At 40.1% G+C, this 25,582-nt stretch overlaps 1 protein-coding gene across 1 annotated transcript in view; it reads left to right on the forward strand.

Moving 5' to 3' along the window:
• Positions 1–25,582, forward strand: part of MYO3B (myosin IIIB) — a 422,856-nt gene that overhangs the window by 105,463 nt on the left and 291,811 nt on the right. The window contains 1 exon segment of the mRNA XM_040227940.1: positions 22,364–22,429. Within this exon segment, the coding sequence (XP_040083874.1) occupies positions 22,364–22,429 (66 nt within the window).

Below are 25,582 nucleotides of genomic sequence, written 5' to 3' on the forward strand. Positions count from 1 at the left end.
TGTTGACTACCTTAGGCTGTGCTTCTAAGATTCTAATCATGGCAAAATCACCTTGTAGGCTTATTAAAATGCAGATTCCTGGGCCCTATTCCCAGATATTCTGTTTCAACAGCTCTGAGTGTCATCTGGGAATCTTTATGGTCGCAAGATTTCCTAGATTATTCTGATGCATATGTGCTACTGTAAACTCCATTCTGAAAAACACTGAGTTAGGGCCACTCTAGGAAGTATCCTGATCTTGTAGTAAATACATGTATGCGTTTAGATTTTTGCTTCTTGTCCTCATCTTAATAGTCCACTTTTCCTGTCACCAGAGTCCCTTTTTACGTGCAGACAGGGATCATGTTTGATAGAGGAAGTGTTTGGTAAAAGGCTGGAGGTTGCTCAGAGCAGTATGCCCCTCCAAGAATCCCCTAGGCTCACTCAATTTGGCCTTCTGTGACTTTCTGGTAAGGCAGTTTGATGTAGAGCAATGTTTCCTAAAATTCTATGGCATGTAAATAGTTATTAGAAAAAAAAAGAGGGGTTCTGTGGTCAGATAAGTGTGAGAAATACTGTGGAAAATAAACTTAACAAGATTTATTTACTTTAGGGTTTCCTGGAGATTTTTATTGTGACAAAATCTTCACCATTTCCTAAACTTATTAATCACAGCAATTCCTACAGGACTACTGATTCATGAAACACATTCTGAAAAGCTCACTGAGTTGAAAGCAAGAGAAATTAGTTTGTAACCTCAGTTCTGCACCCAAAACAGTTCAATAATTTTATGCACTCCAAATTTGTTTCCTTATCTGTGTAACGGGAATAATCATGTGACTTCATGTAGATCACAAGGTTATTATGATGACTGAATGAAATATATTTGTGTAGGTGCTTTGTAAAGTGCAAAGAGCCATTAGTTGTCATTGGAAAACTTCTGAGAGTCACATTCTTTGGGAAACATGAGTTGCACACAGGTTTGGAGAGTGGAGAGAGAGCACTGGAAAATTTGTCTTCATCTTTGCCCAGACTTAGCCTAAACTGACCAAATGGACTAGAAAATTTTCTGTTTAGTTCACCTGGGTTTGTCTCAATGCCACGTTAGTAGTTAACTAGAAATTCTCAGAATACTTCTTCTTAGATCATTCCACTGACACTCTGATTTGACCAAATATAGCCATAACTACTTTGCAGTCAGTGCAGAAACACGACTGGGAAGTGGTGACCCATGGTAAAGGAGATGTTCAAGACTATGAGCCAATAGGATGAAGAGGGCCAGGACTAGGAAGAACTGGAACCTGGACTGCTGGTGTGTTTATTGGGCTGTACTCCATGAGATGGATGACCCTAGACCAAATCCATTGTCTCAAGGAGTTTGAACAAACTTGAGTTCAAATATGAAAGAGTCATATACAAGTGGTCCAGTATAGTGGGCTGAAAAGGTAGAGGAGTGGGTGCTTTACTACAGAAACAATGCTTATTATTTATTTAATACATAGAGTGATATGATTATGAGTTGTTAGTGTGGGTTGGCGCCCAATGACAACTAGTACCTGTAGGCATGAGAATCAGGGTCCAGGCCTTCCAGAGAGCAGGGGGCCAGGAAAATCTATGTCATATGTTAAAGTTTTTACCAAGTGAGCTGAGCATTAATGTATCATATAATGTGACTATAATGTAAATTAGAAAAAACAATAAGAAACCCAGATATACTGAGGGAACAGAGGGAAACTTAGAAAGGATTTCTGAAAGGGTCATGTACAAGGGGCTTATCCCTTTTACACCAGATTTCAGGCTTCAGTTACGAAACTAATTCCTGACTATAGCTGTTGGTGATAACCAGAATCCTATTTCAGCAGAGATAATAATAGCAAAGAGTAACTGGGTGCTTCCTTTATGACGGACTATGTTCTAATCACTTCATACATATGATCTCAATTAATTCTCAAACTATGCTTATAGGGTAAGTACTATTTGTATTTCCAATTTATGAGGTAAAGAGAAACCAAGTAAATTGCCTAAGGTCACACAGTCAGTAAATTGTGGTATGTAGACTTGAATTCACAAAGTTTGATCCCAGTCAAGCTCTTTTCCTCTATGCTAGGCTGCTTCTGTTCTGCTCTAATGGCATTTTAAAGTATGACAATTGAAAACAGAAAATAAAGACACAAAGACTTGTGAGACACCATCATAAATTTCAACATGCATGTAAAGGAAGTGCAGAAAGGAAGTAAGAGAGATAAAGGTCCAGAAAAAGTATTTGGAGAGGTAAAGGGTAAAAACATCCCAAATTTGTTGAAAAACATTGGTCTACACAAACAAAAATCTCAACAAATCCAAAGTTAAACATCTGTCCACATCATGGTCAGTTTGTTGAACAGCAAGGAGAAAATCTTGAAATCATCAGGGGAAAAACAACTGATAATGTGTAGAAAGTGGCAGTGTGATTAGTGGCCAATTTATCATGTGAAAAATGATAGTCAGAGGCAGTGGGATGACATATTCAAAGTGCTGGGGAATACTGTCAAGAGTTTTATATGTAGCAAAACTGTCCTTCAAAATTGAAAAGAAAGGCAGTCACCAATAAACAAAAACTAAGAGACTTTGTTGTTAGCTGATTGCCTTGTAAGAAATACTAAAGGATGTCTTTTTAATATTACTTTATTTACTGTTTATTTGTTGGCTGTGCTGGGTCTTTGTTGCTGCATGGGCTTGTCTCTAGTGTGGTGAGCAGGGGCTACTCTCTAGTTGCAGTGTACAGGCTTCTCATTTCAATGGCTTCTCGTTGCTGAGCACAGATGGGCTGTCAGGTACGCGGGCTTTAGTAGTTGCAGGGCAAGGAGTTAGTGGTTGCAGTTTCTGAGCTCTAGAGCATGGGCTCAGTAGTTGTGGTGCATGGGCTTAGTTGCTCCAGAGCATGTGGGATCTTCCCAGACCAGGGATCAAAACTGTCTCCTGTACTGACAGGTGGATTCCTTACCACTGAGCTACCAGGGAAGCCCCAAGGATGTCTTTCATACAGAAAGGGAATGATAACAGATTGTAACTGAAGTCCACAGGAATAAATAAAGAGCACAGGAAATGGTAAATATGTGAGTTAACATGAAAAATTCTTTAAATATAATTTTTCAGTTTTGTTCCTAATTTCTTTAAAGGATACATGGTTTTGTAAAGCAATAGGTATAACACCGTTTTTCTTTTGGCGGTGCTGAGTCTTCATTGCTGTGTGTGGGCTTTCTTGAGTTGTGGCAAGGAGGGGTGCTGTGTGTGGGCTTTGTCTCGTGGCGGTGAACCGGGTCTGCTCTCTAGTTGAGGTACAAGTCTTCTCCGTGCAGTGGCTTCTCTTGCTGCAGAGCACAGGCTATAGAGTGTATGCGCTTCAGTAGCTGTGGCATTCCAGGTCAGTATGTATGGCTCACAGGCTCTAAAGCGCAGGCTCAGTGGATATGGCACACAGGCCACTAGATCAGCAGGGTCTAACACCATGTTGTTAATATGAGATAATATTGAATTCAGGACCAAAAATATTTAATTAGTTCAAAAAGCGTACTTTTAGATGGGTGCTATTTTTAAAATGAAGATATAAGAAATATATCTACTTATAGCATCACATTCATAAAGCGGAAACTACAGAAAGTGCAAGGAGATACACATTAGTTGCAGAAGTTATTATTGAACCTCTTTCATCCCATGGCAGTTATAATACATTAAAAAATAATAAGCAATAGTATAAATTTTTGTGAATGTTTCAGGAGTGCTTGAAAAGAGGAGCATTCTCTATTCTTGAGGGACAAGGTTTTATATATTAATATACATGTATATGATATTATACTGCATATGTTATATAAATATGAATACTTACAGTGCTGTAGAAGACTCCTGAGATTCCCTTGGACGGCAAAGAGAACAAACAAGTCAATATTAAGGGAAATCAACCCTGAATACTCGTTGGAAGGACTGATGCCAAAGCTGAAACTCCCGTATTTTGGTCATCTAATCCAAACAGCTGAGTCAGTGGAAAAGTCCCTGATGCTGGGAAAGATTGAGGGCAGAAGGAGAAGAGGGCATCAGAGGATGAGATGGCTGGACAGCATCACCGATGCAATGGACATGAACTTGGGCAAACTTTGGGAGATGGTAAGGGACAGAGAGATCTGGCTTGTTGCAGTTCAATAGGTTGCAAAGAGTCAGACATGACTGAGTGCCTGAACAACAACATAAATACTACTGTTGTGCCTATTACAAAGACTACAAAGACATTCTCAGATTCCAAAAGTATAAACAGTACAGACAACATTAATTGTCCACAATGTAAACAATTAGAAATAAACACAGAAAACTTAATTTCCTGCCACCTAGGTGAGAAAAAAGCAAAATCATCTTTAACAATTCAAGTTTAAAAGAAAATCTAAATGAAATTTGAAGAATATGTAGAAAGTAATTATTATCAAAATACTGCATATCAGAATTAAAAGGAAAATAGTTAAAGCAGGGATTAGAGGCAAATTCATAGCCCCAAATACTTATATTAATAATCAAGAAAGAATGAAAGTAAATGAATTAAACTTCTAACGCAGAAATTTAAAAAAAAGTTTAAATCCAGGTAGAAGAAGAAGAGATTAAATAAAATAGAAGTGATAAGTAATGAACCAAAAATATATGAAACAATAGAACTAATAAATAAATCATAAGCTTTTTTGGATAAAAAATAGATGAATTATTAACTAATCATGAAAAAAGGAAGTTTTAGCACATGAAAAATTTTTTAAAAAAGACAAAAGTAGCCACAGATGCAGAGGAAATTAGAAGAATCATGGGAGCCTACTTTATTCAATTCTTTTAAAATAAAATTGAGCATCTGATTGGAATTGGTACTTTCTGTCGGGAAATATCATTTAGCAAAAGGAAGGATACAAGGCAGACAAGAATGCTGTATTGTTCATTAGCCACTCACAATTTGGATAAAATGATAGAGGCTACAGATTTTCCTCAGGCATGGTCTGAGACCTTCCTGAGAGAGAACAATGAAATGGGCATTTTGTTTACTCAATATATTTCTTTTGATTTGATGTTAATGTATTTATTCTTCATCTTTATTAACATGCAGTAACCAGTGATACCTCCTTTCACCCTTTGTTTGCTGAGTATCCTTGTATAAATATACTTGCTGGCATTGTATGTTCCTGCTGTAAGAGTAGCAGCGCTATTGATAACGTAACACAGCCCCTTCTCCCCCACCCACCTCCACCCCAGGAATTTTGAAAAGGAATCTGTGAAATAAATACAAATTCACTCACTGGTATGGCTCCAGCATCCCTCTCCCTTATTTCTGTCCTTTCAAAATGTTGCTAGGCAACCAGATAGAAAAATGGCCAAAGCCCTTATAAAGAGAAGACATGCTTATGATGTCAGAAAAATAAATGTGGGCTTGTTCACTTGGGCATGCTCACAAACTGCCTGGACTTGCAACGTAATTCATTCAGTTTCAATAACTGCAATTGATCTTGAGGTTGGTAAAACACTTGGCTGTAATCTGCCAGTGGAGACATGATTCAAGCCATCTAGGTGTGAGAGGGGGTTGCTGTTTTGGTGGTACATTTGCCCTTGCAAGGGGGTGAATGTTCAGTGGTTGCTTCTGGGACCAGTCTCTCTGCTTAAGTCTGTGTGGTTCCACTTTCAGTTAGCACACTCTTCATAAAACCTTTATAGAGCTCACGGCTGTAAACACCCAGTCTTCCTTAGGACCTGCAGCTGCATCACCCCTGGATTTAATATACCAGTTGATTTTAAACGGAGCCTGCTTTTGTTGTCATGGCATGTGCACTGGATCCTGGTGGCCCAGGCTCTGCTTGCTTTAAGGAGCAGCACAGTCTACCTACCTGGTGTATGTGCCAGGGCCTGCTCATGGTGACAGGTGTTGATGTTCAGCTGCTAATTTCCCCCATTAGAGACAATGTGGTAGGATCAGATGATACAATCTGTTCATCTGAGGCCTGCCCTGCTTTTTCCTGTCTGGAATATATTACTAACTTTATTGAAACAATAAAAGAAGAAATAGCTGCACAAAATGCCCTTTAAATGGTTTTGCTTTACTAGGGGAAAAAATCCATAGCAGTCAATTTCTTTTTGTCTATTATAAATTTATTAACAGTGTGTTGTAATTAGGTGCATGGCTTTGCCTTGGAGGACAAATGGTGCTTCTTGAACTGTGACGTTAGTCTGATTGTGGTAAAATGACCCATTTGGTTTTACCAGCTGTGACTTTGGAGGGAGCTGAATGACAGAGGATATATAAAACTCAACAGATGAAAACATTCTTTGCTCATGCTCCCTATTACTGATTATTTTGTATCCTAAACAAAATGTTCTTTGGGTTTGCTTACTAATATCTTGGTTGTCTGAAGAGTACTGTGTTTAAGTTGATGGGATGTCAGAAAGACAACTGGCTTATTAAATCAGACCCATATTCCTGTACTAATAGGACATAATTTGCTTTCTGGCAGAATCTAAAGATACTGTGGTGCCTGATTAACCAAAAGGAATTCCCAAGTGGGGAAGCAGTGGCTGTAATTGTGTTCTTCAGGATCAGGCTGCCTGCACAGGAAGCCTGGCCACACCATTACCAGCTTCTAAACTGCTCTCACCCTTGGTTTTTTCCTGTCTAAAACAGAGCATTGTATAACCTGCTTCAGAGAGTTTATGTGAGGATTAAATTAGTGAATTCGTAACACAGTGCTTATAATACATAATAAGCTCTCAAGAAATTAAGGATTCCCCAGAAATAATGCAGAAAAAGTGATCCAGCTTAAGGCAAAGTCCTGGGCTCCTGCATGGGCTTGCGAGAATGGGAAGGGGGTGAGGAAAGAACAATCATCAGCTCCCCTCCACCCATTCCATAACAGAGCGCTGGTGACTGTTGAGTTGGAAAGAAGTCCCAGAAGGAAAAGGAGTTCCTCTCTGTGACCATGATCCTGGGCATTGTGAACCACACTGGCTTTCACTGATGCCTTTTCTTTTCTGTGCTGGGAGGCACTTTAGAGGCAGAGAGACAGGAGGGAGTAGCAAGAGGTGTCATGCCATGCCACCTGACTCTTCACTTGTCAGCTCACACGAAGTTGGAATCATAGAAATGGAAAAATCACAAAAGAGATTAAGTCTGTGTCTGTGGTCCTGTCCCTGCACTGATCATTGCTGAATCCCTTTTTCCAAGTTTTTATTCTTGTCTGCCTTTTATCCCAAGAAAAGTTTTGGCCAATAAAGGTTTACAATAGGATGCTCCCCAGAATATTCTAATTTCAATAAGGAACTTCTGGGATAGAAAGCAATGAGTCTTAATGAGGAAATCTGATGCACCATGACAAAACAAAATTTTTAAGTGGAGGATGAAGAAGTTTTCCATTATCTCTTCATTACCTCTTAAATATATTCAGCAAGTGCTCTTAAGGCAGAGAAGGCTGGACTCATTCAGTTGTTCATGGTTGGAAGTTACCTACTCCAAGCCTGAAATAGAAATTTCTTTTTAAAAAAGTATTTTATTGAAGTATAGTTGATTTACAATATTGTGTTAATTTCTGCTATTTAGCAAAGTGACTCAGGTATATAGATATATAGATAGATATATTTTTTCATATTCTTTTCCATCATGGTTTATGAAAGAATTCTGAATGGTTTCCAGTGCTATACAGTAGGACTTTGTTGTTTATCCATTCTATCTTTACCAATCTGCATCTGCTAACTCCAAATTCCTAACCCTTCTCTCCCCACCGTGGAATAGAAATTTCTTAAAATCTGGTGTTTCATCTTAAAGAAAAAAAAAGTACACGGTAAAACTCCTAGCCTCTCTCTGTTTCTCTCATTCACTTCTTTCCTGTGCCAGTTATTAATTTAGTGCCTTTCAGATCCAAATTTACCCTTCTTTCCCCTGTTTTGTGATACTGGAGTGGACTCAAACATTTCTCCTTTGCCGTATGGTAGAAGTTAGTTAAGCTTTGTCAGTAGAGGGCACCAGAAGGCTGCTGCCAGAGGAAAGGGCTCTCTTCTTAGTTTCAGGGTAGCTTTTCCTTCTTGCTTCTGTGGCCTTTGACTCTCAGTGGTGTTTGGGACACCCAGTGGTGTTCACCCTCCAATATGTTTTACCAGAACTCACTAGGCAGCTTCCTGGTGAGTCTCAGGCACCAGGCAGGTGGTTCCTGTTTGCCAGCCCTGTCTTGTCTCATCTCTGAGAACTTCACTCACTATGGACCGCAATCACATCTTTTCCAATGAGATCAGAGTCTCAGCCTTGGGGGCAAGGGCTCTTACAAATTAGTTTCTTCTTTAGAGGTTCTGTTTCATCTAGACATAGTAGCTACTCCCATATCTGCTCTGCTAGAGTTCTCTTCACTCAGTATCTAATCCACTATTCAGTACAGTTTAGTCACTTAGTCGTGTCCAACTTTGCAATCCCATGGACTGCAGCACTCCAGGCTTCCCTGTCCATCACCAACACCTGGAGCTTGATCAAACTCATGTCCATTGAGTTGGTGATGCCAACCAATGATCTCATCCTGTGTCGTCCCCTTCTTCTCCAGCCTTCCTTCTTTCCCAGCATCAGGGTCTTTTCAAATAAGTCAGTTCTTCGCATCAGGTGGCCAAAGGATTAGAGTTTCAGCTTCAGCATCAGTCTTTCCAATGAATATTTGGGACTGATCTCCTTTCGGATTGATTGGTTTGATCTCCTTGCAGGCCAATGGACTCCAAGAGTCTTCTCCAACAAACGCATCAATTCTTCTGCTTTCAGTTTTTTTTTATGGTCCAACTCTCACATCCTGCATGACTACTGGAAAAACCATAGCTTTGACTATATGGACCTTTGTTGGCAAAGTAATATCTCTGCTTTTTAATATGCTGTCTAGGTTGGTCATAGCTTTTCTCCTAAGGAACAAGCGTCTTTTAATTTCATGGCTGCAGTCACCATCTGCAGTCATTTTGGAGCCCCCCCAAATAAAATCTCCCACTGTTTCCACTGTTTCCCCATTTATTTGCGATGAAGTGATGGGATCAGATGCCATGATCTTCGTTTTCTGAATGTTGACTTTTAAGCCAGCTTTTTTACTTTCTTTTCACTTTCATCAAGAGGCTTTTGAGTTCCTCTTCCCTTTCTGCCATAAGGGTGGTGTCATCTGCATATCTGAGGTTATTGATATTTCTCCTGGCAATCTTGATTCCAGCTTGTGTTTCATCCAGCCTAACATTTCACATGATGTACTCTGCATGAAAAATAAGCAGGATGACAATATACAGCCTTGACATAACTCCTTTCCTAATTTGAAACCAGTCCGTTATTACATGTCTGGTTCTAACTGTTACTTCTTGATTTCCACACAAATTTCTCAGGAGGCAGGTGAGGTGGTCTGGTGTTCCCATATCTTTAAGAATTTTCCACAGTTTGTCGTGGAAAAGCCTTTGTCCACACAGTCAAAGGCTTTAATGAAGCAGAAGTAGGTGTTTTTAATAGAATTCTCTTGCTTTTTCTATGATCCAGTGGATGTTGGCAATTTGATCTCTGGTTCCTCTGCTGTTTCTAAATCCAGCTTGAATATCTAGAAATACTTGATTCACATATTAATTCTTTATATTAAATTTTCTCCATTCAAATTACTAGTGTTTTTCCTTTCTTCTGATTGGACCCAAATTGATAGCGCCTAGAGGGTCAGAAGTGCTGTATGCAGATGAGTTTGCAGAGGCACTGGACATACAGACCCCAGCTCTGTCCCTTCTCTTCCTTTTGCAAGTCAGCCTGCACTAGAGGATTGTTCTCCAGCCTGCACTCAGCCAAAGCTCTGCCTCTGAGTGAGAGGCCTGTGGTGGCCCAGCCCTGGGCCCAAGACCAGCTGGTTAAGTCTGTCTAACTCTTTCTTTCAGTCTTAGAAACTATTTTCTGCAGGTAAAAGCCACATTCTCTGAGATCAGCTTTATCAGTACTAAAGGTATCATGTTGGACTCAATCTGCTGACTTTTTCTTGTTTCTCAATTAGTTCAGAATGCAGGCAGGGAGAAGTCCTACTTTTTATTGTCTGCACCAACGATTTTTTTTTTTTTTGCATAAAACAATTTTAAATAACTTATTGCCAGAAAAATGGATGCACCAAGAAAGCATAGCATGTCTAGCACATGTTGTTTAGCTTTGCCTGTCCCCTGACCTACTAGCTCATCACTATGACTTTCATCTGACCAGACATTGTTTTTTCTTAAAATACTAACCTAATTGGAGAGTGATTCTGTATCTCCAAAATGCTTTGACACACCATTAGTGATCCCCTTCAATGAGTACGATCCCACAGAACCCATATAAACAGTCCAGAATTTGAGGATAAGGAAAACATTCAGAAAACAGTTTCATCTGTTTGAAACACATCTCTTTAAAATCATGAATTAATATATCATGCAGTTAAAACTGTGCTTTAAAGAAAAAAAAAAAAAAAGACTTGTGGCTCACTCTCTGCATAAAGGATCACAGAGGAAATGGGTCATTAGCCAGCTGTTGGGCAAGGTCAAATTCTCTACACATTGGACTTTAACAGTTGAATATGATGGAGTTGCTGAGTTCTTGTTGAAGGAGCAAATTGAAGAAAGGATGTCAGCAAGTGACCATATTGGCTCAGACAGTGAGCCACACACCACTTGACATCACACTTTCTATTGTCCTTGACTTTCTCTGGCACTCTGCGTGCATGACTGGGTTGCCTATGTATTCTGTGTGTTTACATAGTGAAAGTACAAATGAGGGAAAGGTACCCAGAGGAAATGACCATCTTGTCACTTACTGATGGTAAATGGTTGAAAATGGGTTTATGATGGGCCATGTGATTTGATATGGTAACTTTACATTTTAAATATTTTAGCTTAACATTGCCAGCAGTGTTATTTAAGGGACAAAATCAAATTAGGTTATTAAGAAGCAGAAAAAAAAAGGAATAAACAAGCTTGAGGTTTAATTACAAATTTTTGCTTTTCTCCTCGTTACTTTTAGTAACTTTGTCAATTAGTGTAGAAAAAATTATCATAGGTGTTAATCATAAAATCTGTACTTTCTTAGACAATGGTGATACAAAGCTGAGATGTGACTTAGACTCATTAAGTTTTTGTGACACAATTCAAGACATGCTACCCTTGAATACGGGACCTTGGCATATTGAATATTTCAAGTTGAAGGAATTTGAGAAATGGTATGTGCAGGAAGGACTTTCTCACCATCCTTAGAAGCAGCTTATAAAATCCTCTTGTGAGAGATGCCCTTCCTATACCCAAAAGAAAGAAGCATCCTTACTGCAAAAGACAAAGACAGTGGACACAGAGAGGACCTGAGTGAACAGGCCTTGCTAAGCTTCCCCAATTCACCACACTTACTCATACTCTTTGTCCCATCATGTCTTTCCAAGATTCTCTACTCTTCCACATGCTCAGATACAGCTGTTTCTTTGGATCTTCATTTCCTTATGAAGGCTCCCATGCATGTAAAACTTATATTAAAGCAAATTTATCTGTTTTTCTCTTGTTGTCTGTCCTTTGCTACAGGGGCCCCAGTTGAGAACTTGAAGGGTGGAGTAATAATATTTTTCCTTTTGTACTTTTACTTCTTTCCAGATACCTTCCCATCCATCTAGTGTTGTCCTTGAAAACCTCTTCCCTCCTCCTCCCTGCTTCAAAGGACTGACCCTGATGGAGCTGCCTTCACTGTGGAGTTAGCATTCTGCATGAGTGGAGTCCATTCCAGCCTGAACCGGTCTTTCACAGTTACTGAGGGTGTAGCACACAGCATTGTATTTCTGATTTCTATGTCATTTTCATGCATCTCTTTCCTGGTTTTACAGATATAGCTATAGCTATTAATTTTTTCAAATGATTCCTCTTTAGCAGAATTGCATGTATATTTTTGATAAATCTTGGTCTATGTCCTGTGTGTCAAGATAATTACCCCGAGATATCCACTGTCCAAACAAGGGCACAGATGCCTGCAAGTGGCAGAGGGGACCTCAAGAGTAGCATTCTTGGTCTGACATTGATGGAGTTGAATAACTCAAAGTTCCCATTGACAGCATATTCTAGGAGGCGGTAACCCAGGGGTGCTTCACAACCTTCACAACTCTTCACAACCCTGTAGGCCTTTGGGTTGTCAATTTCTCCTCTGCTCTACAATTGCTCATTGATCACTTTGAGAAAATGAGGCAGTCAGCACCTGTTCTCTCTGCATTTGAAATATATGGCAGGATCCTAAATGTTCACTGACAAGAGGTGTCCACCACCTAAGAAACTTTTTAAAAGTTAGAAATCACATAATGGCATGTGTAAACCATTTCAGCCTTCTTCTATCAGTGGAAAAAATAAAAACAGCCTGAATATCCATCAGTGAATGAATGGCTAAGCTATTGTATGCACATGTTGGGAAATACTATTTGAGTATGAAGTTGGTCTGGGATTATCTTTAAGTCGTGTTACTGAATGGGAAATATAGGGTTCAGGACGCTTAACGTGTAGCATATGATTCCATTTCTGCAGTCCTCAACTATAAATATATTGTAAATACTAATATAAATTTATATTTATTATGTTATAATTTATAGTACAGCAAAACTATATAAATTATATATTATAGCAAATATTTAAAAGTGAAAAACAAAAAAAACTGAGAGAATACAAGCCATACTGACACAAAGAGGAGACTGGGATTAGGGGTGGTAGTGAAGAGGTATTACACTCTTTGCTTTCTCTATCCCTGGGGAATTTTTAAATATTGAGATGGAATCATACATTACAATTAAATATAAAAACTTTAAAATAATTCTGAACAGGGAACATATGACTTAGGACAAAAAGCAACCACTTTGGTTGGAGCTAGGTGGTGATCCTTAGGGGAGACATGGGCACAGACCTAACCATTCCCCCTCATTAGTGAATCTAGCAGTAGGCGTCGGAGTGGCAGCTCTGTCCCTGTGGTTAATACTCTCAGAATAGTTCATTATTCTCAAATGTCTTGCTTTATTGCTTTTATGAGGAAGGAAATAGAATAGATTTTTAGCACACTCCTGTGTTTATCTAACTGTATATTAATGATTATTAACTATTATACTTCAATCATTGTACCTTCCTCCGCTTATTCTCTTTCCTTCCCTTATACCTTTCCCCTCTTACCATCTGGTTGATATATCCTATATAGGATCTGCCTCAAAACTGACACAACTTCCAGGTAGTCTTGCTTAATTAACTTAGTCTTATTGATAAATCCTTTACTCAGTATGTTCTTGACGAATGTGCTTTAATATTTGACAACTTCATTTTACACCTTCTAGAGGTATTGCTAATTGTTTTTCTGTCATTTTTTGCATATATGTTCTCTTCAGTTCAGTCGCTCAGTCATGTCCGACTCTTTGCAACCCCATAGTAATGGACTCTTTATGAGATGAAATACAGGGAACAGTGAGGTGTATGGACATTGAAGACAGAAACACCTATTTGAAGCCTGATCCTCCCACTTTCGGAGAAGGAAATGGCAACCCACTCCAGTGTTCTGGCCTGGAGAATTCCAGGGACAGGGGAGCCTGGTGGGCTGCTGTCTATGGGGTCGCACAGAGTTGGACATGACTGAAGCGACTTAGCAGCAGCAGCAGCAGCAGCAGCAGCAGCAGCAGCAGCAGCAGCAGCCTTCCACTTTTTAGTTGGACATTTTAAAGAAAATTCCTTCTTTTAAGCTGCTTTTTCCCACATGTCAAACTGGAATAAATCATGATTTAAACTGCATTATAGACATTATCTGATTTCAGATGATTTGTTTGCTAGCTTTAGTCAAATATGTTCAGGATCCTGGGTTCTACAAAGGTAGCCCAAATGATGAAAATGAGGTTTATACTGTCAAATCCTACTCAAGTTACTACCTTAGGGGACTCCTTTGTTCCTCAAACTCTGCTTACTGTGAATTTGCTCACATCCAAAGGAACTCTTCCATATTTGTCTAGTTTGTTTTTTTTTTTTTTCTGCTACTTTGATTTTTTTTGTTTTGTTTTTGCTACTTTGGGGATCAATGTCATATTTTGTCCTGGCATCATTTCTTGGGTTACTTACAATATATCTATGTTTATGTGCATTTATTCATGTCAGTTCAGGTCAGTTCAGCTCAGTCGCTCAGTCATGTCCGACTCTCTGCGACCCCGTGAATAGCAGCACGCCAGGCCTCCCTGTCCATCACCAACTCCCGGAGTTCATTCAGACTCAAGTCCATCGAGTCAGTGATGCCATCCAGCTATCTCATCCTCTGTCATCCCCTTCTCCTCCTACCCCCAATCCCTCCCAGCATCAGAGTCTTTTCCAATGAGTCAGTTCTTCGCATTGGGTGGCCAAAGGATTGGAGTTTCAGCTTCAACATCAGTCCTTCCAATGAATATTCAGGACTGATTTCCTTTAGGATGGACTGGTTGGATCTCCTTGCAGTCCAAGGGACTCTCAAGAGTCTTTTCCAACACCACAGTTCAAAAGCATCAATTCTTTGGCTCTCAGCCTTCTTCACAGTCCAACTCTCACATCCATACATGACCACAGGAAAAACCATAGCCTTGACTAGACGGACCTTAGTCGGCAAAGTAATGTCTCTGCTTTTGAATATACTATCTAGGTTGGTCATAACTTTCCTTCCAAGGAGTAAGAGTCTTTTAATTTCATGGCTGCAGTCACCATCTGCAGTGATTTTGGAGCCCCCTAAAATAAAGTCTGACACTGTTTCCACTGTTTCCCCATCTATTTGCCATGAAGTAATAGGACCAGATGCCATGATCTTCATGTAGTCATTCATTTATTAAAAATTTACTGAGTGCTGCTGTGCTAGGTTGGAGAAGGCAATGGCACCCCACTCCAGTACTTTTGCCTGGAAAATCCCATGGACGGAGGAGCCTGGTGGGCTGCAGTCCATGGGGTCGCTAGAGTCAGGCACGACTGAGAGACTTCACTTTCACTTTTCACTTTCATGCATTGGAGAAGGAAATGGCAACCCACTCCAGTGTTCTTGCCTGGAGAATCCCAGGGACAGGGGAGCCTGGTGGGCTGCCATCTATGGGGTTGTACAGAGTCAGACACGACTGAAGCGACTTAGCAGCAGCAGCAGCTGTGCTCAGTACCAAAGATACACATGAAGCTTGAGTAGGAGCCTACTAGGTCGACAAATTGGGGAGAGCATTCTAAACTGAAGATATAGCATGTGCAAAGGCCCCAAGGCATGAAAGAACAGGACTTACTTTAGGAGTTCAAGTTCTGCACAGTATAGTACTACAGCGCTGGGTGAGAAAGGTAGGTGGTTTGAGATGGGATTGAGTAGATAGGCAGGTATGGCCATCTGTATATCATGCCAAAGAGCTGACATTTTATCATGCTGGCAATGTAAGCCTACTATAGAATTTTGAAGAAAAAAATAACAAGGTCATATTTGTATGTTATAAAGAAGTTCTAGCTTCCAAGTACAAGATGGATTAGAGGGAGATGAATACAAGAGGGAGAGAGGAAAATAAGGAGACTATGGTGTAGGCTGATGGAGATAAGTGACTGAACTAGGCCATGAAAGAGGGAATGGGGTGATGAGAAAGGAATTTAGGAAGCAGGATTGATAGATGTTGGTGCTTGATTGATATATTAGTTTTCTATTACTGTCATAACAATTTGTTAGAAATCTGACATGGATCTCACTGCGCTAAAGTCAGGGTGTCAGGAGGGCTGCATCCCTTTCTGGAGGCCCTAGGGGAGAATTGATCTCCTTGTTCGTTCAGATCATGAGCAGAATTCAGTTTCTTGTATTTGCAGAATTGAGATCCCCGTTTGTTTGCTGAGTCCCATTCCCATCTTCCAGAGGCCACCTGCAGTCCTTGGCTTGTGGCTCTCTTTGCTCATCGTCAAAGCCAACAGTGGCAAGTAGAGTGCATTTCACATTTCGATTCTTTCCTACCTCTTCTTTCTTTCTGCCTCTCTGTTATGCTTTAAAGGAGCTGAGATTAAATTAAGTTCATCCAGATAATCCAAGGTAATCTTCCATCTCCAGGTCCTAAACTGTAATCATCAGCAAAGTCCCTTTTGCCATAGAAGGTAACATGTTCATAGGCACCAGGCACTAGAATGTGGACTTCTTTAATAAGGGGAGCCTTTATTCTGTTTTTTTAGATTGGATGTGGGGTCAGTGGAGAGCATTGAACTCAAGTTTCTGACTTCAACTACCAGGTAGAATGCAGATTTAGGAGAAGATGATGAGCTTAATTTTGAATATGCTGACTCTAAAGTGACCCTATGAAATAAAAATGGAACATCTAGTAAATAGTTGGATGCACCAGTGAAAAGGCAGAGGAAAAACCGAGGCAGGAGATATAGATGAGAAAGCTGCTAATGTATAGTGAGCCCTCAGTGAATGTTTAGAATAGGAGGAGAAGAGAGCTGAGAACAGAATGCTGGGACCAATATATTGTAGTTGCACCAGAGGGAGCAGGACTCACAAAAGGAACTGAAGGAAAACCTACGTGGTCTCCCATCATGGGGTCTGGGAGGTTTGTAGCTTATTTCTTCTTTTCTCCTTACCTGGGCTGCTTCCCTCATTCCCTAGTTTCCTGCCTATTCCTAGTATCTGCTTCCCAAAACCAGTTTGTATATTGTGCTCTCCAGTCATCATGGATCTTTCCACTTCAGATTCCATTACTAAACTGCCTGTTGTTTGTTTGTTTTTTGTTCTGTTCTGTTCAAGGTGAAAAAAAAAGGGGGGGTGGGGAGGAAACCTTCTAAAGAGAATCAAATTGACCCAGCTTATCATTTTGAGTCATGCTTCGGCACAGGTCACTAGATGAAATTTGGATTGGTTATCCTGAGATTGTGTGCTCCCCTTCATCCAATCAGCTGCTTCTCTATTTCAGGAACTAAAATGAATTCAATCTGACTGTTCAGCAAATCATTTTGTTCCACAGAGGCTTTCACGAAAGAAGGTTAACTCTATCTCCATCGTATTTGCTAGACCTAGGATTATGATGTAAAAAATGGGCATCACCCCTTGCTGCTAGCCTCATATAGCTCTAATGCTGTCTGTAAGCAGGGATCATTTTGTAGAAATTGAATTTGGAGTCCAAATCACAGGAATAAAATCCAGGCAGGGAAACCTCAAATCAAATATAGTCTTTTTCCTTTACTGACTAATCTCTTTTCTACATAGCCTTGGTATGTTTATAAATATTATCCAAATGAGAACTTGTTATTCAGATTCACGGGCCTTTCAACCACTCAGCATTCAAAAATCCTGCAGGCTCTCAGCATCCATACACATACGTGAGTGATGCCTGCTGATCTCAGCTATGCTCTGATACTCTTATCACGAGGAACATGAAGCATTTCTCCTTGTGTTGAGAGACCCTTTTGGGCAGGGTTGCAGCTTTCATCTGTAGTGTTTAGAGGAGCCAAAAAGGCACAACTATTATTATTTGGTGCTCTTCCTGCATATCAGGAGAAAGAGAATTTATATTGCCAATGCAAACAAAGTACTGTAAAGCCTTCAAATTCCTTTTAGTTTTCATTATGCTCAGAGAGTAATCTTTTACAAAACCTCAATTTACTGAACCTAAGTATGATGGATGAACTCCAGGAAAGGTGGGGCATCTACAAGGTCAAATGAGCTTTTCTAAAACTAAATTCCTATGATGTCAAGCTCAGAGAAAGTGTTTCCTTGTGTGAGGTTCATGTGAGGCCATCATAGGTTGTTGGTGGTGGTTTAGTTGCTAAGTCGTGTCCAACTCTTGTGACCTCATGGACTGTAGCCTGCCAGGCTTTTCTGACCATGGGATTCTCCAGGCAAGAATACTGGAGTGGGTTGCTATTTCCTTCTCCAGGGCATCTTTCTGACCCAGGAATCGAACCCGGGTTTCCTGTATTGCAGACAGATTCTTTACCAACTGAGCTATGAGGAGTTGGTGGTAGCCTGGGCGAATGGTGATCTGCTGTTTTCCTCTGTGTCCTACTGCAGAGGTTCAGGCCAACACATAAACAGTAACCCCTGCTCATAGTTCCTGCTGAGCGACAGACTGGAAACAGGACGGGACAGTGTTCTTCACACCAGCATGGACACTTCCATCCATTTATCCAGCTGTCTCTTGCGAGGTCATTCTCTAATTGTGACAGAGGTTTGTCCCTCCACGCTCAACTGGCCAAGGTCAAGCCTGCTAGGGTTTAATCAAGTGTGCCTACCAGTGACTTGCTGGTCACAGTTAATGGCTTTGGAGGTGGATGAAGTCTGTTAGACAGTAAATTGCTTGAGCAGCTCTTCTCTGTGGAACTGACCTCCCTAAGAGCAGAATAAGCAGGAAACCTGAGCAGAATTAGGGAAGTCTGAGCTGTGGAAAGGGCTGTAGAGATGATCTAGAGTAAACTGCTCACTAAGAGTTGCTACCCTGAGGTGAACTGGAAGGACATGTGGACGTATAATCTCAAATAGCTAGAGTCAGTAAGAACAGTTCAGCCAAGCTGGTATTAAAGCAGAAGTTATGTGATGGTATTTTTATTATGTAAAGAAGCCCAGGGAAATTTGAAGGCAAATATTGTTAAATGAATGAGATAGAGGCAGTCTCCAAAATAACTGAAGGGCAACTTTTCAACGGCTACTCTTTCTAGCTGGGTACACAGGTACTATTCCTTTGGGTTTCTGAATCAGAAGATCTGAAGAATAATTAAATTCTTATGCAGAACAGGGAAATCATATAGTTTCTTTCATCATTCTTCCTTTCCCACCTTATCCTTCCCGCCTACTCTCTCTCCAGATCTGAAAGAATCATATAGTCTAGCCTCAAAAGATTACTCATGTTCTTTGAACCTACCAGACTTTTTACACTTCTATAACTTGGTACATCTTGTTTCCTAAAACTGAGGTAGCTTTCCTGTCCTCTATCTTAAAAAACTCCAACCAATTTTCAAGGGTTAGCTGAAGTTCATTTTCCTTTTAAAGTCTTCTGAAACTCCCCAGACTGGATAAGTTACCACTTTATTATGCTTCCACATATCTTTGTGCTTGTGATATACTTATAAAATTATGTTATAATCGTATAATGGAGTAATCCTCTGAAATATGATCAGCTCAATTAGAATTAATTACATAAAACAATGGCTTAAAAAACATGGAAGTTTGTTTCTCTGTCCTGTTAAGGAAGACTAGGCAGAAGCAATCTAGAGCTGGTATGGCAGCTTTAAAATGTCATCATGAATCCAACGTCCTGTCTATCTTCTTTGCCATGAAAGTGAAGTTGCTCAGTCATGTCTGACTCTTTGTGACCACATGGTCTATAGCCCCCCAGTCTCCTCCATCCATGGGACTTTCCAGGCAAGAATACTGGAGTGGATTGCCATTTCCTTCTCCAAGGGATCTTCCTAACCCAGGGATTGAACCTGGGTCTCCTGCATTGCAGGCAGACTCTTTACCATCTGAGCCACCAGGGAATCCCTCTTCTTTGCCATACTCAGCTCATAGCTCACATTTTCATTTCACATACAAAATGGCTGCTCATGGTGCAGTCATAACATCCATGTTCCAAGAAGCAGAAAGGGAGAAGAAAAAAGATAGCATGTCTCTCCTTTTGTAAGAAGACTTTCTAGAAATATCATAGAACAATTTTAGTAGCATATAATTTGGCCAGAACTCAGTCACATGGCCATATCTAGCTACATGAAACTCAGGAAAAAAATATATGGCAGCACTGTATCAGAATAAAAATTGTATTAGAAGAGGTGAGAAAAGGAAGGGTATTGAGAGGCAGCTTACTATTACATTATCAGATACATTTTTAATTTCTGATCATTCATGCTGCTCCCCTTTCCTTTGCCAATTGAAGCTGAGCAAACTATGGCTTTAGGAAGCAAATAGAACCCAAGTGAAAACAAAGGTATATAATGGGTTTAAGCTCTCTTGATGAAAGTGAAAGAGGAGAGTGAAAAAGTTGGCTTAAAGCTCAACATTCAGAAAACTAAGATCATGGCATCTGGTCCCATCACTTCATGGCAAATAGATGGGGAAACAGTGGAAACAGTGCCAGACTTTATTTTTGGGGGCTCTAATATCACTGCAGATGGTGATTGCAGCCATGAAATTAAAAGACACTTACTCCTTGGGAGGAAAGTTGTAAGTAACCTAGATAGTATATTGAAAAGCAGAGACATTACTTTGCCAACAAAGGTCCATTTAGTCAAGGCTATGGTTTTTCCAGTGGTCATGTATGGATGTGAGAATTGGACTGTGAAGAAAGCTGAGCACCGAAGAATTGATGCTTTTGAACTGTGGTGTTGGAGAAGACTCTTGAGAGTCCCTTGGACTGCAAGGAGATCCAACCAGTCCATTCTAAAGGAAATCAGTCCTGGGTGTTCTTTGGAAGGAATGATGCTAAAGCTGAAACTCCAGTACTTTGGCCACCTCATGCAAAGAGTTGACTCATTGGAAAAGACTCTGATGCTGGGAGGGATTGGGGGCAGGAGGAGAAGGGGACAACAGAGGATGAGATGGCTGGATGGCATCACTGACTCGATGGACGTGAATCTGAGTGAACTCCGGGAGTTGGTGATGGACAGGGAGGCCTGGCGTGCTGTGATTCATAGGGTCGCAAAGAGTCGGACATAACTGAGCAACTGAACTGAACTGAACTGAAGGTTTATAGTTATAGTTCAGGTGTTCAGAACTGTAACTTTCTTCATTTTCTGAACTTGACTTGCCCATAAGCCCCTATTTCCATTTACCAATAGAAAAAACATCCTTTTTTAAAAATATATAAATTTATTTATTTTAACTGGAGGCTAATTACTTTATAATATTGTATTGGTTTTGCCATACATCAACATGAATCCACCATGGGTTTACACGTATTCTCCATCCTGTACCCCCCTCCCACCTCCCTCCCCATACCATCGCTCTGGGTCATCCCAGTGCACCAGCCCTGAGCACCCTGTCTCATGCATCAAACCTAGACTGGCGATTCGTTTCACATATGATATTATACATGTTTCAATGCCATTCTCCCAAATCATCCCACCCTCACCGTCTCCCACAGAGTCCAAAAGACTGTTCTATACATCTGTGTCTCTTTTGCTGTCTCGCATACAGGGTTATCGTTACCATCTTTTTAAATTCCACATATATGCATTAGTATACTATATTGGTGTTTTTCTTTCTGGCTTACTTCACTCTGTATAATAGGCTCCAGTTTCATCCACCTCATTAGAACTGATTCAAATGTATTCTTATTAATGGCTGAGTAATACTCCATTGTGTATGTGGACCACAGCTTTCTTATCCATTCGTCTGCTGATGGACATCTAGGTTGCTTCCATGTCCTGGCTATTATAAACAGTGCTGCAATGAACACTGGGGTACACGTGTCTCTTTCCATTCTGGTTTCCTTGGTGTGTATGCCCAGCAGTGGGATTGCTGGGTCGAATAGCAGTTCTATTTCCGGTTTTTTAAGGAATCTCCACACTGTTCTCCATAGTGGCTGTACCAGTTTGCCTTCCCATCAACAGTGTAAGAGGGTTCCCTTTTCTCCACACCCTCTCCAGCATTTATTACTAGAAAAAAATTCTTATCAATTAAAAGTAATGTCACTTCTGTTTTAAAATTGATTCTCTTTGGGTAAATATTCAGCCAGATGCAGGGTTTTGACATTTTCCTTTTCCTACCTTCTCACCAGGAAGTGGTCTGGTTCCCAGAGACTTTCCACAGATCTCTAGTTCTCTTGGGACCTCCAGTACTTAGGTGTACACCTAACTCCAGTTGCATTAGATGTCTGTCCTCTTCACTACTCAGGAATTTCTCAGGGTCTGGAACCTTGTCTTAGCTGTTTTGCTTTCTCTGGTGCCTATTGTCAAGGTTGACATATAGGAAAAATTTTTTAAATGTGACCAGTGAATTTGTAAGTATACTTTAAATGCATCATGTAATTAATTCAAATGGATCATAATAATCTGAAAATCCTGTAAAATTAAAAGTCTTCTCTCAAGCTCATAGCACTTGGCTTATAGCTTTCTTATAGCACCAATAATACTCAGCTCTCAGTTATAGTGGCTATGTGCTTGCCTCACCCTTCAGTAGTATCCACTCCCTGAGGAATGTTCCTGATCTGTGTAACCCTCAGAGGTCCCGCAGAAAGCTGTAGACATACATAGTAGGCCTTCAGTCAATGGAAATGAGCCACTAAATGAATAGGGATTGGCACTTTATAATTTACCACTGATAAATGACTCCTACCCAGAAATAAATAAGCCTAGATTTTATCAGAGCTATTTAGAACAATATCAGTAAAGATAAGTTGATATTTTGTTTTTAACAAAACAATTTTTTGGTAAGAAAAATGTTTTTGTTTTTCAGAAATCCTCCACCTACTTTACTTCATCCGGAAAAATGGTGTGAAGAATTCAACCACTTCATTTCACAGTGAGTATTTCTTCCACGAAAAATTGTTCATCCAGCAAGGTCTTGGACAGTGATTGGAGAAATCCAAGCTGTAGAATTGATTTGGCACTAGATGTTGTTATGCCTTCTAGTGCATCACGACACAGAATTTGTTTTGGTAAATGATAGACGGTGCTTCTGTGGATTTCAAAAATACGGAATTCCATTTGACTCTTGGTTATAATCAGATCTCCTGATCATATGTGTCACATTTTCTGACTACTACTTATTATTTAATAAGAGAGGGGACTCCATATAAACATCTGACACCCACACTTGAGCCAGGGAGGAGACAGAAGGTGGCAGCCTGCAGTAGAGATTTTGCAGCTTGGAATTTAGGCTTTGCTTTAGGATTTGTGGTCTAGGAGCAGGGCTCCAGCTTCCAAGATGATTGAGAGGCAAAGTGAGATCTTAGGCCTGAGGCACCAAGGTAAGAAGCCCCAGCCAGGGCTCAGAGTGTGGAGAACAAGATGAAACCCCAATTGATGGGTAATGTACCTGGTGGGAACTGTGTTACCAGGAGTTAGGCAGTATTGCATGGGACTCAGACAGGAGCAGAACCACCAGTAGCACCAATAGGGTGGGGACTGAGTGCTGTCCCCCGACAGAGGAACCACACTAGTCCCGAACCTGAGGAAGGTGCTCAGTGTTGGAGGCGTCTATGTAAAGGGGCCTGTGAACTCTGGGGGGCAGGAATCTAGACAAGGCGATTATAAGCTATAGTGGTGCCCTCAGCATCTAGTGTATCAAACAAGGGGTTCAAGGGTCATGGAAGGAGAAAAGACATGGCCAAAATAGCTGATAAACAGGAAGAAGGAAAGGGTCAACACAGATTTCTCTAACTTATGCCTATGTGCAGACTTAGCTTCCACAAAGACAGTGCAAGGAAGCAAGCTGGGTCTCTTGATCGCCTTACTTAAGCACAGTACAATCCCTTGTTCACAGTTCCAAAACCCAAAGAGCTCTGAAAAATGGAAGGTTTATTTTGTCTTTGAGTCATTTAGCTGCAAGCCCTGACCTTATGTGAACTAATTTGGTGGCAACACATGACCAAAACTGAAGTGAGGCTATTTGTAGCCATTATTGGTCCTACTCAGTGTGAATATTCATGTGAATGCTGTAGATATATTAATGTGTTTGATTACAGTTTGCTGCCCCAGATCCTGCTGGGGATGTTATATAGCATACAGTAAATGCACTGATTTACTTTTCTACAGTTTGATAAAATTCTGAATTCTAAAACAAATTTGGCCCCAAGGGTTTTGTATAAAGAGCTGTGATCCTGTATTTCATTTTCATTTCAAATACAGCATAATTCAAGGTCCCTGAAATTGTTTGTCCAGTCAATCCCTGCTAGCTTCTTGCTATCATCCTCAGAAGGGAGGAGGGGTAAAGAGCTCCAAGAATTCCACAACTCTAAGGATGGCTGTGTGGGAATGTGACCATGAAATTCAGGGCCAGTGATGGAGGACATTTTCTTGTCCCTCTGGTCCCCACTCTGATGTTTTTGCAGTGACTGCAGAATGCAAAAGCAGCCACAAGTCAAGGGTGGTGATAGTGGGCAGTGTTGAGAGGAACAACAGATACAGCAGGAGGGATGATGCTCTCAGAGGAGCAGAGGAAGAGCCACTTCCTGGTATTTGGAAGCCAAACAAAGAGGTGGAAGGTACTGGAGAGCTACAGACATCCTGGTGTCTGGAAACACATTTCAGATGACCCCAGAGAAAGAAATCCAGGAGTTAGGGTTCTCGTGATTTTGCTGGCAAAAGCTGACTCCAGAGTTTTCCTTTTCATTCCATTGCTTCACACAGATGCCCTTGACTGACCTTGAAGCTGTTGACCTAGAAAACCACATCACATACTCACAAATACACTTTCCTATACCAAACACTAAATGCCTCTAAAATGTGACTTGACTTACTCACCGAAGTTTTGGCTTCAAGAGTATGTTTGTGTTCTTAAAGTAAGCACAGTATTGCATGGATAGATGTGGGAATAAAGGTACGTAATTGATGATAGGGTTGTGGCTTACAGGATTAAATATAGTATAGAAATCCCCCTCTACTATTGATTTTTCTTTATGGCAGATCCCATTATATTCCCATTTAAATCTGGTTAAGTTTTCCCCAACTCTGAGAATTCTATATGTGCTCATTCTGAGTTGCTTTAGACTCAGAAAAATGTTGGTACTAGAATGGAGGACTCAACACAGAAAACAATGCCTTTAGTATGCATACATCAGCTACAGAGCAAAAGCATCTTATTGAAATAGCAGAGGAGAGAGAGTCTGAAAGGTTCTAATGAACCAGTGAAGGTAAAGAGAAATTAAGTGATAGTGCTTTATTACTAATTTAAGATATGGAAAAATGTCATCAGTATTCTCTTTATTTAATGACTTGTCCTTACTGGTTTTATTAGTGAAAATATTATGTTATAGGTGTTCATAGATTCTTTCCTGACTTCAGTCCCTCAATTCTATTTTCCCCATAACATCTGAGATTTTTTAACCATGGATTTTCCTTTTATAAAATTTTTAGAAATATTACTGTCAAGATTAGGAACTAATTATTGTATTTTATATCTTTAGGTAGAAAACTATTTACTATTCTAAAATATTACCCTTTGGTTATTAGGAACCAGCCTACCAAATGCGATTTTAATTTTCTATTTCATTCTATTTATTCAAATCTCTAATTAAATGTAAACAAAGATACTGGGTTAGAAACATCTATTTAAAGAGAGAGCCTTACCTTACTCATCTTGGCAAGGAAAAGGGAAAACTATGAAGATTAAGACCTTCAGATCATAAACTTTTCATTATTGCTGAAACTGAGGTGGGAAGAGGGTTATCCGGTAAAATTTTTTTAGCCTGAATTATCTAAATAATTTCTTCAATTCCCATTGTGGATGGAGCCATGGTGCCTTGATTTAAAGTAAACTAAACTAGTTCTTTCTAAAGAGTAAATAGGACTAGAAAAATTTAACAGTTTTAAAATCTTTAATACCTGGTTCTCATGTAATTGCTGAACCATATCAGCGTCATTCAATAATTTAAGTCTTTCTTGGTCCATGATGGTCACCATTTACCAAAGGACCTCATGGCTTCTCATTGTTGCTGCAGGGATCTGAAGGAAT

The sequence above is a fragment of the Oryx dammah genome, unplaced genomic scaffold (assembly GCF_014754425.2).
Source record: "Oryx dammah isolate SB20612 unplaced genomic scaffold, SCBI_Odam_1.1 HiC_scaffold_27, whole genome shotgun sequence".
Lineage (NCBI taxonomy): Eukaryota > Metazoa > Chordata > Mammalia > Artiodactyla > Bovidae > Oryx > Oryx dammah.